This window comes from Plasmodium gaboni, chromosome 14 (assembly GCF_001602025.1).
Source record: "Plasmodium gaboni strain SY75 chromosome 14, whole genome shotgun sequence".
NCBI lineage: Eukaryota > Apicomplexa > Aconoidasida > Haemosporida > Plasmodiidae > Plasmodium > Plasmodium gaboni.
In genome coordinates this window covers 1716087-1732648 of record NC_031494.1, presented here as the reverse complement: position 1 = coordinate 1732648, position 16562 = coordinate 1716087, and the positions used below count along the sequence as shown (strand labels likewise).

General features: G+C 17.8%; 4 protein-coding genes across 4 annotated transcripts; 3 read left to right on the top strand and 1 right to left on the bottom strand.

The window, feature by feature from the left end:
* Window positions 1–1589: 1589 nt before the first annotated feature.
* Window positions 1590–2837, top strand: PGSY75_1446400 (pyruvate dehydrogenase E1 component subunit beta; the record flags this gene model as incomplete). The annotated part of the gene is made up of 1 exon (XM_018788150.1): window positions 1590–2837. One exon carries the CDS (start codon window positions 1590–1592, stop codon window positions 2835–2837), a length of 1248 nt encoding a protein of 415 aa, XP_018639522.1.
* Window positions 2838–3918: 1081 nt separating this feature from the next.
* PGSY75_1446300 (putative membrane protein) lies at window positions 3919–7524 on the bottom strand (the record flags this gene model as incomplete). Its single annotated transcript, XM_018788149.1, has 1 exon — window positions 3919–7524. The coding sequence occupies one exon, from the start codon at window positions 7522–7524 to the stop codon at window positions 3919–3921; it is 3606 nt and encodes a 1201-aa protein (XP_018639521.1).
* Window positions 7525–10771: 3247 nt separating this feature from the next.
* PGSY75_1446200 (M17 leucyl aminopeptidase) lies at window positions 10772–12589 on the top strand (the record flags this gene model as incomplete). Its single annotated transcript, XM_018788148.1, has 1 exon — window positions 10772–12589. The coding sequence occupies one exon, from the start codon at window positions 10772–10774 to the stop codon at window positions 12587–12589; it is 1818 nt and encodes a 605-aa protein (XP_018639520.1).
* Window positions 12590–13646: 1057 nt separating this feature from the next.
* On the top strand, window positions 13647–15678 carry PGSY75_1446100 (hypothetical protein; the record flags this gene model as incomplete). Its single annotated transcript, XM_018788147.1, has 2 exons — window positions 13647–14840; window positions 15022–15678. 2 exons carry the CDS (start codon window positions 13647–13649, stop codon window positions 15676–15678), a joined length of 1851 nt encoding a protein of 616 aa, XP_018639519.1.
* Between the last annotated feature and the right edge of the window lie 884 nt (window positions 15679–16562).

Below are 16562 nucleotides of genomic sequence, written 5' to 3'. Positions count from 1 at the left end.
AAAATAATAATAAAATATAAAAAAAAATATATATTATATAATATATATAAATATATTAACATAAATTTTATAAAATAAAAAAAAAATATATTTTTATTTAAATAAATATTTATATTAATAATATAAAAAAAAAAAAAAAAATTTTTTTTTTTTTTTTTTTTTAAAAAAAAAAAAAAATTAATTTAATTATTTTAAAAAAAAAAAAAAAAAAAAAAAAAAAATACATAATGTATATAATTTTATATTCATTTTTGTAACATAAAAACAAAATATATAATTTTATTCCTCTATTTGTATATAATATAATCCACAAATTTTTTTTCAAAAAAATAAGCATGAGAACACAAATTTGATCTGATTATTTTTTATACATATGCAACAAATGAATTATTTGTAATTCCAATGTTTATATATATATATATATATATATATATTTATATTTTATAAGTGAAAGATTAAGAGAAAAGATAAGAAAAAAAAAAAAAAAAAAATTATATTATATATTTATCACTTATCATTTGTCTTTTTTCCTTTATTTCCATTTTTGAAAATAATTATGCTTTACAAAATTATAAAAATAATAAAAAATTAAATTATTATTATTTTATAAAAACTAACAAAATATTTCTCATATTTTTTAGAAAAAAAAAAATATAGGTAACATAATAATATTAAAAATATTGATCTATTATTTAACATATAAACATAATATATCCAATTTTTTTGTGATAGAATATTTTCCAAATATATTCTTAAATATATATAGAATATTATTAAAAATACATTTATTTATTCCAAAATATATATATTTATTGATACTTATACTTTTTCTTCGTATTAATTATTATCGATTTATTGTATCATCTTATCCTTGAGAATATTCTTTATGTTTGCAACTCTAATGGAACCATTATATGAATACGTTGAATTTGCACATTACAAAAAAAAAAAATAAATAAATAATAATAAAATAAAATAAAATAAAATAAAACATATTTTAAGATTATATATTTTTTCAAATTTTTTTTTTTTTTTCCATTATATATTCATACATATATATATATATATATATATTTATATCATTTATGTATATTATTTTTTTTATATATGTCGTATTAAAAAAAAGAAAAACACATATTATCATAGCAAAAGACTTTTTCTGCCTGTACACATTTTAATTTGCACAACATATTATATGTTATTTTTCTTGTTGTATTTTCTTTATAAAATAAGAATAAATAATATATAACTACATGAATGTGTCGTGAATTTTAATGTATCATAGTTATTGTAGGTGTTGAAATATACGTCTTCATTTTTTTTTTTTTTTTTTTTTTTATTTCATAAAAGGAAAATAACACAACATTTAAATGAGAATAGCATTTCGGAAAAGGATAAAAATATATATATATTTATTTAATTATGATATAGAATAATTACAAAAAAATAAAATAAAATAATAAATAACAAAAGTAAAATTATTTTATATATATATATAACGATAACATTAAAGTAGGTACTTAAATATATATATATATATATATATATATATTTTTTTTTTTTTTTTTTTTTTTTTTTTTTTTTTTATAATGGGGAGAAATAAAAATAATATAGCAAAAAATAAATATTATTTTTTCTTGATTTATTTTTGGGTCATATTTATATATCCATGCGAGACAAATAAAGGAAATATGAAGCCACTAAATTTTATAAAAGGAAAGAATGGTTATTCTAATATAGTTAAAAACAAAGTGAACCATTTAAATAGTATAAATAGAATTGAACATATAACAAATAATGAGAATAAAATTATTTTGAATGATGATAATTATTTATATGAAATGAAAAATATAAAGGTTAGAAGAAATATAAGTGAAGCTTTACATATGGCCATATATGAAGAAATGAAAAAAGATAAAGGTGTATATGTGCTTGGAGAAGATGTTGGGTTGTATGGAGGTTCATATAAAGTTACAAAAAATTTAGCTCACTTTTTTGGTTTTTCTAGAGTTTTAGATACACCTATATGTGAAAATGCTTTTATGGGATTAGGTATAGGTTCAGCAATTAATGACTTAAGACCTATAATTGAAGGTATGAACTTGTCTTTTCTAATATTAGCTTTTAATCAAATATCAAATAATGCATGTATGATGAGATATATGTGTGATGGTCAATTTAATATTCCTATAGTTATTAGAGGTCCAGGAGGTATAGGAAAACAATTAGGTCCTGAACATTCTCAAAGAATTGAATCCTATTTAATGAGTATACCAGGTATTAAAATTGTTTCATGCTCAACTCCTTTTAATGCTAGAGGATTATTAAAATCAGCTATTAGAGATAATAACCCTATATTATTTCTAGAGCATGTTTTATTATATAATTATGAACAGGAAATTCCTCTTTTACCTTACACCTTACCTATTGATAAAGCTGAAGTTGTTAAAAAAGGAAAAGATCTAACTGTTTTGTCTTATGGAATAACAAGACATTTAGCTTCAGAAGCAGCAAATGAATTAACAAAATTTAATATAGATATAGAAGTAATTGATTTAATTTCTTTAAAACCATTTGACATGCAAACTATAGAAAAATCTCTTAAAAAAACAAAGAAGTGTTTAATTTTGGATGAGTCAGCTGGTTTTGGAGGTATAGGAGCTGAATTATATACACAAGTTATAGAAAACTTTTCTTCATATTTAATAACAAAACCTATTAGATTATGTACTAAGGATATACCTATAGCTTATTCTAATAAATATGAAGATGCATGTATTATCAAGAAGGATGACATTGTATATATGTCTACATATCTTCATTCTCTATCATCTTGATGCAACACCAATTAAAATATATACATATGTATATATAATATATATATATATATATATATATATTTCTTTGTTTTTATTTTTTTATATATCTCCAATTTTTATTAGATATCCTATGGAGAATAACAGCATAATCATGCTGTATATAATTTTCTTAAATATAAACACAAATAAAAACATCAGTTAAAATATTAATAAAACAAAAAATAAATTAATTAAAAAAAAATAAACATATTATAGAAATGAATAAATTATTGAATTAAAAGAATAAAAAAAAATATATGTGTGTATATATCCATGAATAGTATAAGCAATATGATAACAAAAAAAAAAAAAAATAAAATAAATAAATAAATAAATACATATATATATATATATATATATATATATATATAATTTTTTCCTTTTCCTTTTTTTTTTTTAAATAAACAAATATAATATTTCAAAAACAAAAAGAAGAATTATAATAAATAAATAAATAAATAAATACATGAATATACATATAATTATTTTGAAGAGTAATATATAAAAAAAAAAATTAATACATCAAAAAAATTATAAAATCAAAAATTAAAGTATAAAATATTAAATAAGGCAAATAATAAATATATACATATTATAATATTAATTAGTGTTATAGACATAATTAGTTATATATAACTTTTTTAATATATAATTAAAAAATATATATATATATATATATAAAATAATAATAATAAATATTTCAATCTTTTCTGATACAAACTTCTAAAAAGTGTAATAAAATATAAAGTTTGAACAATTTCTGACTCATTTATATATATATATATATATATATATATGTGATTATTTTTTCATAACCCATTTTATCTTGAACAAAAAAATAATAAAATAATAAATTAGAATTAAATATTAAACATTGAATTGTTTTAAAATATATGTGTTTTTTTTTTTTTTTCTTTTTTTTTTTTTTTGGTTCTCTGGAATATAATTCGGTCCCATTATCCGTGCACATATAGAGATATATATACCATTAATTATATGTTTATATAGATACTGATATTATAATACAATACATTTTTGAATTTAATTTTATTTTTGTTGTTCATTTTGATATAGATGCCTTTTCTAGTTGTAATGTCATATTTATAGGCCAACCTACATACATTCTTGATAGAAAAGATTGATCATTTTTTTCTATTGGGTTTAAAATAAATATTGGTATATTAAAAAGTAAATCTTTGTCTTTATTCTGATTGTCTATATCAATGGTGAAGTCAATTATTTTTGTTGATTTTGCTATATATAATGGAATAACATTGAATGTAATATTATCATATAATAAAGAGAAATATAGAACATCTCCTCTATATCTGAAGATATATAAAACACAACACCACATAACTAATTCTATAGTATATTCAACAAGTGTTAAATTTCCAGATGATGATTTAAATAACATATTTAATGAATGTAATATTATTTCAAAACAAAAAAATATGATAATTACTGTTAGATATACTTTATACATATTTAATTTAATACAAATGGATTCTTCCCATGCATCTATACCTACATCTCTTACAAAAGATAATTTCAATTTTAAAAAATTAATAATAGATAAAATATTATATACTAAAATAAATAAAAGAATAATATATAAACTAATTAATATAGGTGTACTATTAATTATATTCAATTGGTTTATAGATGTTATAATATATATAATACTTATAATTAAAGTTAAATATAAACTTTCTCTTTTATCAAAGTTTCCTCTTGTTATCATATATCCTTTACTAATTAAAAGTAAATTACCATGAAAAATCGTACTAAACATAGTATTCAATGCCATATAACCCATAAGTGTATATTCAACACAATTATTATTTACATATGGACATTGCATACAAAACATTAATAACAATATATAAAATGATAATCTTATTAATGATGGAGATATTAATAATCTATGTAAAGGATTTAACATTTGTCTCCACATTTTCTGTACTAATATTATATATACTATATTTATAATTAACCATGCTGGTATAAAAAATAATATTAATGCCCATTTTATTTTTTTAAATTTATTACAATTAAAGATATCTGGTCTTAATTGATCAACATATACAGAAAAGCTTTTTCCTTCTTTTATATATTTTTTCATATTATTAATTAATATATCATTAGGTATAGGATAAAATGGATATACTATTTCTTCATTCATATATACATCTCCAAGTAATCCTAAATTACTACTTACTTCAAAAACATAATTACTATTATTGTAATTTATATAATAATAATAATAACTCTTCTCATTTTTATTTTCATTCCTTTCTGACTTATTCTTTATTTTTTCTTCCCTACACTTTTTTCTGCAATCTAAAAAATATTCACTATTATTATTACTATTATTATTATTATTATTGTAAATATGTTTAGTATTAAACTTCTCATCGTACATATAACTATCATCATTATTACATACACATGTATCTTCCAACATAACCTCAGAATTCATCTTATCTTGTATCTCATATATATATGTATTCTTCTTATTTTGTATTTTCTTTATAAACTTTTCATATAAAATATTTTTGTACCTATTTATACCAACATATATGGAAAAATAAAGATTATATAAAACTTTTATAAAAAAATCATTATACATATATAATGGTGATAATATATCCCATCTTCTTTTATTATTTGTATATTTTTTATATAATCCTTTTTCATTTTCTATATCCATTTCGTAAAAATCCTTTTTATAATATACTTCGTTCTTTATCCTCCTATTAATTATTTCAAAATTATTCAAGTTGTCTTGGATTATCTCAGAATTCCCATTTATAGGACACACTAAGTTTTCATCATTTTTTTCATACATAAAAGAGTTATTTATATTATGATAATAGCACATACCATCTTTTGTTTCATATATATCTGAACAGTTGTGCAAGTCACTTATATGACATTTATTTGTATATATTTCTCTGTTATATGGATAATAATTATTATAAAATATATATGCCTCGTTATTCTTTTTGTTATTATTCATATTATAATTCGTATCATTCATACTAATCATATATTTCATATTATTATTTTTAATTTCACTTGTTTTTTTGTTCATACTATTTGTGTCTTTTTTCTTTTTTTTTTTTTTTTTTTTTTTTTTCTTTTTTTTTTTGTATGGGGCAAATTCTTGCTCACTTTTTATAGTATAATTTGCATATGCATCATTTGTATTATTCTTATCATATATTTTATTTATATAATCAAATTCATATTTATTTGAATAAGATATAATTAGATATATTATAACTTCCTTTTTTAAATGATCATATATATAAAGAATCTTTTCTTTTTTATTAATATATTTTTTTGTATATTTATTATACTTTAACATTTGATTTACATTTTTTATTTGTTGTGTATTATTAATTTCTTCACTTTCATTATTATATCTTTCATATGATGTGTACATAAATAACGTGGAGAAGGTACACTTATGCTTTGTTGGCAAAGAGCATGTAGTGATGCTACTTTGATTATTTTTATATATATAATTTTCATTATATAATAGTTTATATTTCACATATTTGGATATTACATTTATATATTTCATATTATCATATGTTATACTCTTTTTCATACAAAATACACATGGATATTTCGTAGTTATTGTATTTATTAGTTCATTATGTGATGAAAAATTTTCTTTACGTTTATCCTTTTTATTATCTGATAGATCATATTCTTTGTCTCCTTTTTGTTTCTTTTTCCTTCTATTACTATTTTTATATAAATTTATGTTATTATATTTCATATGTATATTATTATATATTTTTTCATGATAATTAAAGCATTCATTTTTATTTGATAAATTGCATGGTTTATTATTTTCACATGATGATATATATATTTCATATGTATTAATAAAAGGAATATTTCTCTTACTAATTCTTAAGGTATTATTAAAAGTATATATTTTTTCTATATATTGTGGTATCTGATATTCATATATTTCATAAATTAAAAAAAAATTTTTGTGTGTACCACATGGACTATTTTGTATACTATTTTCTATTTTATTTGTTTTATATATAAAATGATACCCATTATTACAATATAATTTTTTTGAATTTATATTTTGTATTAATATCGTATCATTATTAAAAGGATAAACATTATATTTTCCAAAATATATATTATTATAATTTATCATATTTTCAAAGAACATTCTTAAATAATAAAAGCTGTAAATTTTATTCATATTTTCTTTTATTTTCCAAATAAGAATATTTGGCTTTGTTTTACCTGACTTGTTCATATTTTTTTTTTCTCTTTCATTTTTTTTTATTTTTGCATGAATATTTTTCTCATATTTTTGTTGTTCTTGTATTTCCTGAACAGAATTATGTGATATCAAATTAACTCTTGTTATACTTTCTTTGGATTTATTCTTGGTCACCTTTTGTTCATTTGTCTTATTATTACTATTAAAAATTGTGAAACAATAATTTTTATTTTCTACATTTTCTTCAACAAATGATATATTTTGTAGGAAATGTGGGTAATTGTTTTCAACCACATCAAATGGGAAAACGTTATGTGTCTTTATATTTAAAGAAGCATAAACAAATAGGACACATATAATATGAAAACAACTAAATATAAAATATAATATTAAAACTTTCATTTTATATTTATTTCTTCATATGATATATGTATTATTAAGCAAATGCGAGAAAAAAAGGGGAAATCACTATATTATTTTCATCATGTCATATATTCAATATATATGTATATATATATATATATATGCTTGTGTGTGTATATTTTTTATTATTTTTATTTTTTTTATTTTATATTTTATATTGTATTATTTATTTAAAAATTTTTACTTTATTATTATAATATTTTTTTCTTCGGCTTCTTTTATAAAAGAAAAAATGCTATTTACATTTTGTGCAAAAGAAAAATAAAATAAAAAAATAATAATAATCACGTTGAAATAAATTTATAATTTATCGAATTTGTTAAAAATGTATTAAAATAACAATAAATATATATATATATATATATATATATATATATATATATATAAAATAAAAAAATAAAAAACAATAAAAAGATTAAAAATATACACATATGTATGTATATATTATTATGTAGAATCCATGAAATATAGATAATTTCATAATCATATATTGTATGAATAACTTTTTGAGATGTACATTTTTAATTCGTACAGTTTTTTATGATTTTAAATTATAAGTATATATTTTATATCATTGAATTTATGCGCGTAAAAATTAAAGATAAAAAAATAAAACAAAAAAATTAAAAAATATTATAGAGTCATAAAAACATAATTATGTTGTTTTATGATATTATATATTATAATTTTTATATAAAAGTTAGAATTAAAGATTAAAGATAAATGCGAAAAGAATCAAATTATATATATATATATATATATATATATATTATATATATATATTTTACCATTTTATATAATATATATAAAATTATATATTTTTATTTTTGGTGGTTATATTTTTTATATATATGTTGTTTTTAAAGAAATAAAAATAATTAAATAAAAATAACAACCTTCTTTATAATATGCAATATATATGTTTTTTTTTTTTTTTTCGTTTTCTTTTTTTTTTAATATATATTTTGTACGTATTATAAATATTCGAAATGAAAACCAAAAAAAAAAAAAAAAAAAAAAAAAAAAAAGAAATATATAATAGAAATTTTAATTTATATATGAAGAAAAAAAAAGCATGTATATAATATATATATAATATGTATATGATTTTTTTAATTTACAAATATAAACAAAAACCTTTATTTATGTTTTTAATTACAAATAAAACTTACAAAAAAAAAAAAATGTGTATAAATATAATATAAATATATATATATATATATATATATATTATATAAAAACCTGTACGAAAAATAAAAAAAAAACGACAAATTTCTTTCTTTATATAACCCACAAATTTATAATTTATGAATTTATAATATATACAGTTTGCAATTTTGGTTTTGCTTTTTATTTTTGCGAGGGTGGGTTTATTTATTATATATTATATTATATATAAATCAATAATTATATATTTTTTGTAATAAAAAAAAAAAAAAAAAATCATATATATATAATATATATTTAAGTAAACAAATAAAAAACAACAAATAAAATATTTCAATAATGCAAAAAAATTATATATATAAAATAAATAATAAATATATATAATATATATATTATATTATATTATATGTATAACATAAAAAATTACTGTACGCGTTGAAAAGAATCATAAACTTATAAAAAAAAAGAAAAAAGTAAATAAACAAATAATAAATAAATATATATATTATATATATAATGTATAAAAAAAAGCATAAGCTCTTCTTCATATTACTAAAAAATAAAAATATAAAAAATATGAAATATTTAAAAGGAACAAAAAATGTATTTAAAAATGTAGAACGAAATATATTATATATATTATATATTTACTGAAAAAATGATAGAACAAAATTATTTATATTTTTAAACATATTGCTTATTTATTTATTTTATTTTATTTTCTTGAATATTGCCATTTTCTTTCTTCTCTTTATAATTATTTATATTATATGTATATATAAAAATATGACTGTTCATATAAAAAAAAAAAAAAATTTATATATAATATATTATATTATAGATATAATATTTGTTAAAAGAAATTTAACTTATATATTATTAAAAAAAAAAAAAAAAGAGCGTTCAATTATTTTCAATGTTCTTTCCAAAATATTCATTTCACATATTATAAATATAAAGCCATTAAATAATTTTCGAAGGTTATATGGCATCTCTCAATATATATCATCCTAGTTTCTTTTTTTTTTTTTATGTTATATATAATGACAAACCTTATAAAAAATAATTTCCTATATTAAGCTAATTCTTATATATATGTGATAATCACACATTGATTATAAGTAAATAAGCATATAAAAAATAATATATATATAAATATATATTATATATTTTATATGTGTTCTTTGAATTACGGATACAATATTTAAAGGGGAAAAAAAGTAAATAAAAAAAAAAAAATCATATATATATATATCTATATATTATATATAATATCATATATGTGTTCTTTGAATTACGGATACTATTTAAAGCAGAATAAATTAAATAAATAAAATACATACATATTATATAATATATATATTTATATATTTTTTTTATAATATATTCTTTATTTGATGCTATACATATATATATATATATATATATATTATATATATTTTTTTTTTTTTTTTCCTTTTGTATACATATGTTAATTATGTATTGCATTAAAATAATACTTGCATATTTTTATTTGTACGTTATTTTATTTTTATATCCTAAGATCTACTATACACAGTGGAAAAAAAAAAAAAAAAATAAAAATAAAAATAAACCTTTGTGCATGGTTTAATAATAATGTAAAATACAAAAATATTATAATAAAGGAATAATTTCATATGTGCTTTATAAATATTCCTTATATATTTACTGCGTATTAAAAAAAAAAATATATATTTATTTATTATAAAAAAAAAAAAATAATAACATCATATATTATATATATATGTAATAAACATATGAAAGATACATGTATCATAAAATAAAATATACATATTATATATATATATACTATATATATAATACATCTTATATATACATAATTTACGTCATATAAATAATATACATACAATATATATTTTATTTATATTTATGTATATATTTTTTTACATATATATATATAAACATATATTTAAAATATATAGTATAATAAAAATTATAAAAAAAAATACATATATATATATACATACATATATATAATATTTATAAATTTATATTTTATTATTATTTTAATTTTCTGATGTATTTTTCTTCTATCTGTAAATTTTTACCAATATCTGAAAAAGAAAAGATATATTTAAATATTGTAAAAAAACGATTCTGTAAATCATATATATATAATAATAATAATAATAATATTAATTATAATAAGAAGGGTTTAAAAAATTATTCTTTTAGTAATAATAAATTAGAAAAAAATATAAATTTCATAAATATTAATAATAATAAGAAGGGAATAAATTTTCATAGTATAAATAAAGAAATAAAAATGGCAAGCGCAGTACCACAAGTTGTTTCCTTAGATCCTACAAGTATTCCAATTGAATATAATACTCCTATACATGATATAAAAGTTGAAGTTCATGAATTAAAAGGAGGTTGTAATGTTGACGAGGGATTAACTGTATTTTTAGTTAATAATCCTGGTAAAGAAAATGGTCCAGTTAAAATAAACTCAAAAGTTAATGATAAAAATGTGAGCGAATTTTTAAAAGATGAAAATATGGAAAAATTTAATGTTAAATTAGGAACATCAAAACATTTTTTTATGTTTAATGATAAGAAAACTTCCGTTGCTGTTGGTTATGTTGGATGTGGATCAGTTGCAGATTTAACTGAAGCTGATGTTAAAAGAGTAGTATTATCATTAGTTTCTATGTTACATGATAATAAACTTCCAAAATTGACTGTTGTTTTTGAAATTAATGTTGATAAGAATTTATTTCGTTTTTTCTTAGAAACATTATTCTATGAATATATGACTGATGAAAGATTCAAATCTACAGATAAAAATCTTAATATGGAATATATAAAACATTTAGGTGTATATATAAACAATGCTGATACATTTAATGGAGAAGTTGAAAAAGCTCTTGTTTATTATTTTGGTACTTATTATGCATCTCAACTAATTGCTGCACCATCCAACTATTGTAATCCTGTATCTTTATCTAATGCAGCTGTTGAGCTAGCCCAAAAATTAAATTTAGAATATAAAATCCTAGGAGTAAAAGAACTTGAAGAATTAAAAATGGGAGCTTATTTATCTGTAGGTAAAGGTAGTATGTATCCAAACAAATTTATTCATTTAACATATAAAAGCAAAGGAGATGTCAAAAAAAAAGTTGCATTAGTAGGAAAAGGTATAACATTTGATTCAGGAGGATATAACTTAAAAGCTGCTCCAGGATCTATGATAGATTTAATGAAATTTGATATGAGTGGATGTGCAGCTGTTTTAGGTTGTGCTTATTGTGTAGGTACACTCAAACCAGAAAATGTAGAAATACATTTTCTAAGTGCTGTTTGTGAAAATATGGTTTCTAAAAATTCCTATCGTCCAGGTGATATTATAACAGCATCAAATGGAAAAACTATAGAAGTTGGTAATACAGATGCTGAAGGAAGATTAACATTAGCTGATGCTTTAGTATATGCTGAAAAATTAGGTGTTGATTATATTGTAGATATAGCTACATTAACAGGTGCTATGTTATACTCATTAGGTACAAGCTATGCTGGTGTTTTTGGTAATAATGAAGAACTTATCAATAAATTATTAAACTCTTCAAAAACTTCAAACGAACCAGTCTGGTGGTTACCAATTATTAATGAATACAGAGCAACATTAAATTCAAAATATGCTGATATTAATAATATCTCATCAAGTGTTAAAGCTTCATCAATTGTAGCCTCATTATTTTTAAAAGAATTTATTCAAAATACTGCTTGGGCACATATTGATATTGCTGGCGTCTCATGGAATTTCAAAGCTAGAAAACCAAAAGGTTTTGGTGTCCGTTTATTGACAGAATTTGTTCTCAATGACGCCCTCTAATAAAGGTATAAAAAAAAATTAAATAAATTAATAAATAAATATATATATATATATATATATATATATATATATATATATGTATATATTTGTATTTTTTTTTTTATTACTGAAGTTATTAATTATTTATTCCATTAACATCTTCATGTGTGGTGTACCTCACACTAAACAATTTACTTAAATTAATATACACTTATATATCATATTTATTTATTATATATATATATATATATTATTATTACACGGCTATTACTTATGTGACGTTTATTTTTGCACATATCAGATCTTTTCTATAACTCACTATAAGTTTTAAGCTTAAGGGGTTAAATATATAAATATATATATATATTTATTTACATATATTTATATTTTTTAAAAGTGTTGTCTTTATTTTATTAGTATTTCATTTTAATTAATGTTCAAAATAGAAAATTAAGAAACTTTAAACATAATAATTAATATTAAATAAATTGAAAAAAAGAAAAGAAATTTATAGATTATAAATTATAAATTATTATATAAAGAGATAAGGTAAATGTATGTATCACCCTTCAATATTATTAAATATATATATATATATATTTATATATTGTATCATTATCCGTTGCATATCCTTTCAAGTCTTTCAAATCATATGTACATACAAAATAAAAAACAGAACAAATGTATGTATATGTTGATATATTCCTTTTTGCAATAAAAAAAAAAAAAAAAAAAAAAAAAAAAAACTAAAATTGCACTTATATTAATAAACAACTAAAAAAATATGTATATATATATATATATATATATATATATATATATATTTGTATTATCCGTTTAGACCCTTTGAAAAAATATCATAAGTGTTAATATTCGTCTTTTACTTATTTTTTTATATTCTTCATTTTATCAAACAAATTAAAAACAATATTTATAATATTTATATGCTACATGAAAACTTAAAGACCTATATTATTTCATATTTTTTAAATAATACAATTTTATTCAATTATAATGTAGTAAAAAAAAAAAAAAACCAAAAGAAATATTTATGAAACTTATTTAAGAAAAAAAAAAAATGGAAAGTGAAAAAAAAAAACCTTTTAACAAGGTAGATAAAACAATTGTTCCTTTTCATAATACAATCCTTTTAAATATAATAGAAAGTGTGTGGAATCTTTTAAATGTAGAAAAAGAAAGTTCTATTGATTTGTTGAACGAACAAATATATACATTCCTAAATAAAAAAGCGAAAGTCATATTTGAAAAAAAGATACTACCACATTTTATTACAAATGCTCGCAATGAAAAGATACTGGAAAATATATTATTTGAAAAAAGAATTAACATAAGAAATAAAACACATAAAAATATTAATGAATTAAAAAGAATTACAAATGAAAATGATTTGGATTTATTAATAAAAACCAATCAAAGGATACACAGCAAATATCATATGGATCGGAAAAAATGTAGAGATATACTTTTAATATCCAAACCAGCATTTTTTAAAATAATCACAAATATTGTATGTAACAATAAAAAAATAATAACATCATCAAATTTATATAATAATACAATATATAAAACTCTTTTGTATATTCTAAAAAATACAAATAAAGAAATAAATAAAAATAAAATTTATGAAAATATACAAAAAACCAAACATTTTATTAAAAATGATTATTTGTTGAAAGAAGATTATGATCATATAAATAATTCATACACCTTAAATGATATAATACATAATTCCATAATACAATTATCAAAGGGGAAAAGTTTACATTACAAACATGATGGTGGAAAAAATAATAAGCAAATAATAGATTATTTAGATAAGAATAATTTAATCAAATATAAAAAGGAAAAAAGAAATATATCAACTACACATATACATGAAAGGAGAACATTATATAATGATCCTGTATATATTTTAAAAAAATTTTTAGAAAGAGATAGAAACATATTAAAATATGAAGATATGTGGAAAGATATCAATCAATATACATTTCAACCAAATATTCATAAATATATAGATATAGAATATAATAAGGAAATAAATAAAAAAATTAAAAAAAAAGAAAAGGAACAAATAAAGGACTCACAATTGAATATAAAAAATATTTTTAAAAATAATGAACACGTCGTATATAATAATGTCTTTACATATATGCATAATGATGAATTTAGTTCACTTGAAAAAAATGAAAAAAAAAAAATAAGTGATGAAAAATATTTGGAATTGGTATATCAAATTTATGGTACTCATCAGGTAATAAGTATATACATGAAAAAAATAAAAAAATAAAATAATAAATATAATACACCATATAATATATATATATATTACTAAAGTCTTATTTTATTTTATTTTATTTCATTTTATTTCATTTTATTTCATTTTATTTCATTTTATTTTATTTCATTTTTATTTTTTTATTGCCACTCTATAGGCAAATAATAATGTAAGAACCATAAGGAAAAAATCGTATAATGAATCAAAACCCATACATAGAATAAACAGATATATTTCACGAAATAATAAAATATTAAATAATGATGCTTTAAATAATAATGTTTTAAATTATTCCTCATTGGGAATTCCAAAAGAAAAACTTATTAACAGCGTTCATAATAATTATGGAAAAAAAAAAAAATGGCAAAATGAACTTCGAAATGGATATGATAGAAAGAATTTTAATTTCTCTCTACATGATGAACAACAAATAAAGAAAGAATGTGATGAAAGAAAAAAAAGAATAAATTCTTACGACTGGAATAAACATATAAGGTTATATGAACGAGGTTTAAAAACGAAAGTCATACAAAATTATGAATTATATAATAATATTATATCAACAAATATGAATAATACAAATAAATATATATCAACAAATATAAATGAATATGACAATTATTATAAGGCATCAAATAATACATTCAAAATAAAAAATAATAATTTTGATACGATAAATATGTGCCCTCTTACAATATCATATAATAGTATACCTACTCCAAAAGTAGTTACAATAAAATCAAAAGAACATGATATTTTAGATAATATAAAAAAGGAAATATTATCATTACCCAAGTCAGTTCAACTCTTATAAAAAAAAAAAAAAATTAAAAATTAAATAATAATTTGTTTTTTATAAAGGAAATTTATATGTGACATATATATAATTATACATATATATATTATATGTATGCATTTTTTTTTTTTTTTTTTTTTTTTTTTGTTTAGCTAGCTCAAAAAAATTTAATTTATATATATATTAAATAATATATATATATAAATATGATATAATAGAGATAAGAAAAATATAATATAATAATATTATATATAAATAATATATTAAATATATTTCTTCATTTTTTATAATTTTTTTTTTTTTTTTTAAATTAATAATATATATATAAATATATATACATATAATATTTTTTTATTACATATATTTCATATGTATAATTTTTTTTTTTTTATTTATTTATTTAAATTTTGTTCATGTAAAAAAAATTGATAATTTATAATTGTTAATGTGATTATTTTTGTGATAAGCACCTAACTTAATAGGCGCGACAAAAATTTGTGGTATATTGTATTTAAAATACTTACTACACGGCAATCTTTAGTAAAAGGCGAAAGATTGATTCGTTATGTAGTAAGTACACACACCATTCATAAATTAAAAAGTAATTGTTTATTCTACTATGTATATTTTTCAATACCAAAACTGTACCTCTCAAATATATTTATTAATAAAAAAAAAAAAAAATAATAAATAAATAAAGCATTAACATGATATTTTAGATAATATAAAAAAGGAAATATTATAATTACCCAAGTCAGTTCAACTCTTATAAAAAAAAAAAAAAAATTAAAAATTAAATAATAATTTGTTTTTTATAAAGGAAATTTATATGTGACATATATATAATTATACATATATATATTATATGTATGCATTTTTTTTTTTTTTTTTTTTTTTTTTTT